This window comes from Mus caroli, unplaced genomic scaffold (assembly GCF_900094665.2).
Source record: "Mus caroli unplaced genomic scaffold, CAROLI_EIJ_v1.1 scaffold_23086_1, whole genome shotgun sequence".
Classification (NCBI taxonomy): Eukaryota; Metazoa; Chordata; class Mammalia; order Rodentia; family Muridae; genus Mus; species Mus caroli.
In genome coordinates this window covers 1,216-7,559 of record NW_018391079.1, presented here as the reverse complement: position 1 = coordinate 7,559, position 6,344 = coordinate 1,216, and the positions used below count along the sequence as shown (strand labels likewise).

Sequence of the window (6,344 nt, the reverse complement as noted above, 5' to 3'; positions counted from 1 at the left end):
TGTATATTGTTAACTTAAATGGCTAAATAATAACCACATCACATACATGTATCAATTTCTGAAAAACTTTTCTTCAGCAAAAAATTCTAGTCTAGTCATCACTTAAGGCTTTTATGATAAAACTCTTGGCTCCTATTCTAAATTTTGAACTCATTTGGTTGAAATGTGAGACACCTTTTCACAAAACTCACTGGTATTCGTAAAAATGTATGGTCTCTTATTAAATATTGTCTTTGTGGATGATATTCATCCATGTAAATGAATCATTAGGTCCTGTTGCAGTATAGAAATCATTGCTCTGAGGGAATAATCTCTAACAAATGTGCAGTTGTTCCTCTGGGTCCATTTAAAAGATCACATTGATATATCTAAGCATAATGAAATGTAAGAAACTTTACCTGCTGACAAGCAGTGAAATATCTTTTGTGTTCTGCCTTTTTCTGAGACTCTACTTGTTGAAGAATGTGTTCATGGTAGGTGTGGGCCACAGCATAAACAGCATTATACAAATTGTAACCTTCATCACTCATGGCCATATCATGGCTGTGCAGTGCTGTCCATTCCAATGTGTTGTTGAAGGTAATATGATCCATTTTACTGCTGTTCTTGGAGGTTGAACAATTAAAATAATTCCATTCCAGTATAGTATGAGAAATATCTTTTAGGTATTTGACTGTGTTCATTGTTTGCATAAAATTCCTTAATTTAGGAATCTCAACTCGGTGGTGTGCAAAAGTAATAGTCCCATGGAAAAGATTAAGTGTGAATTCTTTTTTATTTGTGATGACATCCCATTGTGAGGTTGTGATCCAGATTCTCTGAGCACCTAACTCTTCCCATCTTCTAAAGCTTACTTCTAGAGTAGAGTTCATTTCACCATAAATGATAACAACCTTTGCTGAAGATGTAATAATTTGGTTATCATATATTGTAGTCCTTCTCATGTATATCTGCATGTTTTCTGGGATCATATTAACAACAGCTAAACAGATCCCATGACTTTGGCTTTCTTCTCTTAAATCTAAGAGAAACTGAATACCCTGATCATCATCTGAGATGACCAGNCCTATCCAAGTCCATCTAAAATGAAACATCAAGGAGACCATGCCATGTGATAAATGTGTGTCCTTGGTGGCTACTTGATGGACATGGGGCAGCCGGTCATGGTCGCGCAGGTTAGGACTAAATGGTCCAAAGAAAACCTAAAGGATGTAGAAGACAGGATGAAACTTCCAATGAGGAATATGATTATTAGGATGTTTGGACTCACATACAAGTAGTGCTACTCACCTTCCAGAATTCCTGTTAAGAACAGTAAGATTGTACAATACATATCATGTGTTATTCCTACTAGATTCTAGACTATTCCTGACAAGTTTGAAATTCCTAGAACACAATTTTACCTGTTTGCACAGTATAACTAGGAATATATATATATATATATATATATATATATATATATATATATATATATTAATGTGTGTGTAATGTGTGTATGTGTGTGTGGGTAGCAGCAAACACACAAATGCATGGTGCCCAATATTTCTTGTAGGCACCTGTAAATGTAATTTAATGTTCTTAACCCATTCAATGTCACAAATTCTTACCAGTGGCATTGAAGAATGCATTGCTAGTTTTAAGGATATTTTCCATGATGGTCCTGTAAGACCAATGGCACATGAGTCATCTAAATAACAGAAATAATTAACAAAATTCATATGTCCATCTATTTGTGTATATTCTTGATCCAGATCTCTCAATAAATCATGACAGTTTCCACCAATGATGAAGAACATCAAACTCATGTTGGGTAAAAGATAAGGATTCTTGTTGATCTCATCAGTAGCAAAAAACATTACCAGAAGAAACTCATATTCACTTGCTGCAATTCTAAAAGAAGCCATAGTGATGATTAAGGGAGATATTTGAAATATAAAATTTCAAATGCTGTAAAGTATGTAATATGAGATATGCTAAATCTGCCTCCCAAGATCGGATATATAAGGCGTGAGCCACCACCGCCCGGCCAGACTAATTATTTTAAGATACATTTTATTTAATTTTATTTATTCATTTCAGGATATACACAATGATACAACATACCATATACTGATACAATATATACCATAACATTATCCTTTAGGGTCTTGTACACATCAAGTCAATGTTAATTTTTAGTGTGTTCTTACTATTTCCATTTATTTTTATTTCATTAATACCTCTGTCTTCCTAATTCTTTGAGATGCTTTACATGATTTCTGAGCACAGAGATCTTCACTGCCCCAGCACAGTTGGCAGTTCATCTGCTCTTATTCACTATTAACTCTCATCAGGAGTAAAGGCACCAAACATGGTCTTTTGCCAAATTTTATATTTTTCAATTAAGAGTCCAGTGCTAAGTTTTTCTTTCTAATACAAAAAAGTATATTGACACAGTTCATATATTTGCTATTTTAAAACTTATTATGGCTTAAACAGTTGTCACCAATGAGAATTTCTTCAATTTTTGCAATGAGGTATGGGAAAATTCAGAATATATCAGAAATGAAATTCCTACTCACCTAACAAAGAAGGATAATAATGTGAAGCAACCATCACAATCAGAGTGCACAGTGTACTGTGGCTACCAATTGAAAAATGTATTCCTTTATTCCCAAAGACATGAAAATTTAATAAGAGATGAGATAGCAGCCAAAGACAGAAAAGCACAAAAAACCTTGGTTAATGAAAGAAAGAAGTTGCAGGCACATTGATTAGCTAAAAGGTAAATGATTTTAACACTCTTTCCCTCATGATCTGCAGCCACAAATGATAGCATCTTACACTTTGGATCTCAGACCTAATAGCCACATTGAGAACAGGTTCTTTTCCACAAGAAATACAATGATTCTCATAGATTTATCTTTTCAGACAACAGATGTAGAGATTAAGGCCAGAATTTTAAGGCCAGGGAACATGACATAGGATGAATGGAAAGGAATTGTGAATAAACATTAACTACTAAATAATGTTAAATTTATCGAGTAATTAATAGAAAAATTGACCATCTATCTGATAGTGATAATAAGCCTAATCTATGCCTGTGCATTTGTGTAATTGGATAAAAAGATTATTCTGGTAAAGAATAGGAGATTAGCATTCTTTTTCCATATTCAGTATCAAATCCAGAATTGCAAATTGAGGCAAATTTAAAGACAATTTTATAAAGCAAAGTATATGTATATTCACCAGTATATAAGTAATGTTATACATTTAACCAGGTATAGTCGACCAACCCATACACAAATATCTCAATGAAACAATGCATGTTCATCTGTTGGAAACCAGAATTAGGTAACATTTTTATGAAGGCATTTAGATGCATAAACATATATGAGGCATTGGCAGACAATTGAATATATGCTGAGATGCAGTCTTACATATTGAGTTCTTGACAAAGGTGGAGATTGTGATTTCAAGGCAGATGAAGAGATATTTTTCAACATATATTGTCAAAAAAGACTCAAAAGAGAGAATCCAGAATTTCTCATTGTCCAGATTTGTGAACTGGAGCATAATGTATTAAAATTATATTAAACTGTGACACATTTCAAAGTATTAAAATAGTGATTGATATAATAATTAATTTTTCAGGGGTTCTTAACACTACATGGTGAGGAAGAGAAAAGAACCCACAGTTTGTGTATACAGCTAAATGTTTCTAACTAATGACATTGACACAGGAAATAAGGTTAATGACATACCGAAAATTTAAATCTGAATTATGAAAATTATCTTCAATAGGTTCATCAGTTTTCCAAAGGTAAAAATGACATTCCCTTCGCAAATCTCCATCACTATCTTCACTATTCTTTATCCTCCAAAAGCAACTGGGTTCAGTCAAACAGCACAAGATGAGAGAAAACTTCAGAAACAAAAATGAAATAGTGAAAGTACAGAGCTTCTTCATGTCTGATAGGATCTAAGATGGAGCTGTTGTGAAATCCGTTTCTGATGTAGAAAGACATCACACACACACAGTTACACCTATGTGTCTGTATTAAGGCTACTGCTGTCTGGAGATCCACTTATTATATTCACAGTTCCTTTCTATTCCTCCTATGTCAGGCTCCCTAGATACANAGGGAAAATTCTGGCCTCAGGCTCTACATCTGAGCTCTGAAATGTTTTCATCAACATATTTTTGAAAACATGTTTTGAGATCATGTTTTCTACCCTCAGGTGCCATGAACACCTATGTGGCTGTTTCTGGATATCCACTTATTTTATTCACAGTTCCTTTCCATTCTTCCTATGTCAGGCTCCCTAGATACATAGGGAAAATTCTTGCCTCTGGCTCTACAGCTGAGGTCTGAAGAGTTTTCATCAACATATTTTTGAAAACATGTTTTGAGATCATGTTTTCTACCCTCAGGTGCCATGATTGCATTCGTGTGCATCGCATAAATCCTAAGGATAACCTTCTGCTGCATAGTTCATACCTGACCATGTGTCAACAGCCATTATGTACAAACACAATGGAGTTCATCAGAAGTTCCATACTGTCACAGAAGTTGAGAAGGTCATAAAAGTTCCATTTCGGGCTGGTGAGATGGCTCAGTGGGTAAGAGCACCCGACTGCTCTTCCGAAGGTCCAGAGTTCAAATCCCAGCAACCACATGGTGGCTCACAATCATCGGTAACGAGATCTGGCGCCCTCTTATGGAGTGTCTGAAGTCAGCTACAGTGTACTTACATATAATGAATAAATAAATCTTAAAAAAAAAAAAGTTCCATTTCATTCAGATGCTGAGTTTAATCATGGCACATTATGTAAAACATTGTCTAGTTTAGGGAAGGGCAGTCTCACATGCATCATTGAGCCTGGAGTTGACCATGCTCTCTGTTGTTCATATACTATTGTATGCNANTCATGTTTACAAAATNTCNNCAAANTTCCTGTGATTCCTGCCATCTGNAGAACANGTCANTATGNTAANTCCAAAAATGCNTGGGTTTTNAAAGATTGAACACCCATCCTGTCCAATATCAGTACCTGTGCAGACATTCACTGATATGCTGATCTCTTTCCTGATAATCAGTGCCTGGCAGTCAATGACATTTGATGAAACATTTGTTTGGTTGATGTTTGTTCACACCTCATTAAGAAATTAGAGACTAATTTCATATATTTGGCTCAAGGAAAAAATTTAGGGGTCATTTAAGAGATAGAATTTTATTACTAATGTTAGCATACACCTTATACTTTTCATTTATTTCTACTTGGCATTTGTTTTGAAATATTTCTATCTTGTATTACATTTCAACAACACAGATGCATGGCTGTTAAGCTAATTTATGTTATTTGGTTAAATTCCAATGAGTGACGAAGATGAAGCATTGATTTGATTTGTAAATTTTAAACTTCCCTATATTTTTGTTCATAATATCCATACTGAATTAAGTGAGTCTTAAACTCCATTTTTTGAATGGTTGGTATGTCACTGGATTATAATAAAATCACGCTATGGAATTTATTTTACTATCTTTGTTAATATGAATAAACATTTGTTTTATACTTTGGTTGAATTACGACTATTTCAGTGTACATTTGTTTCAGGACTTTTGCAAAATTATAGATTGGGTAAATTAAATGTTCTTATGTCATATTCTATAATTGCTATATACCTGGTGCTAATATCATGTCAAATTAACTGGAAATGTGCATTGAGCCTGAATCTGCACTCCACTGTGACTGCTTTTGAAATGCCATCCTGGGCTGTGGCAGTCTTTTAGAAGTCATATGGTCCACATGAGCAATGGACTAGGATCCATACCATACTCATTAAAACAAGACTACAGGTCAAACATTTAGGTCTTTAATAATCTTGAATTTGGGTTTGCCAGATTTAGAGGTGAGGCTTGATGTGCTTTTCTGCAGAGATATCCTCCATGTTGCTTGGAACACAAATAGTATTTCTTAAAATCTCTTTTCTTTTTGCCTAAAGCTCATGTTATGTACTTGATTTGGAGGAAAGAAGGTAGAGCACACCTCATCATTTACTTCCTGATTATCAAGGGACTCTTTGATTTCTATTTTCCTTTAAGTTGTTCTGTTGGGTGGCAATCTTAAGCTATCCACTACAGTACTTTATGGGTTTATAAAACAAAGTTTTTTTTCTATATTTCACAGATAATATTCCGTAGCTTCATTCCAGTTGCTTGTCCCTTTATTTCTTGTTGAAATCAGATATCTAATTCCATGTCATGCTATGTGGAACATGTGATGGCCTCTATCCTATTTTCATATCAGAGAATAATCTTATGAGGGTTGCTGTTGTATTTTCATTAAATTTTGTTGTCAT

The 6,344-nt window shown here is 34.3% G+C and overlaps 1 protein-coding gene across 1 annotated transcript; it reads right to left on the bottom strand.

Moving 5' to 3' along the window:
• Positions 1-398: 398 nt before the first annotated feature.
• On the bottom strand, positions 399-4,036 carry LOC110288984 (vomeronasal type-2 receptor 116-like; the record flags this gene model as incomplete). Its single annotated transcript, XM_021155200.1, has 3 exons — positions 3,744-4,036; positions 1,608-1,890; positions 399-1,202 (listed from the first exon to the last, which is right to left on the bottom strand). Coding segments are annotated over exons 1-3 (1,293 nt in total), but the record flags the coding sequence as incomplete, so codon positions are not given.
• Between the last annotated feature and the right edge of the window lie 2,308 nt (positions 4,037-6,344).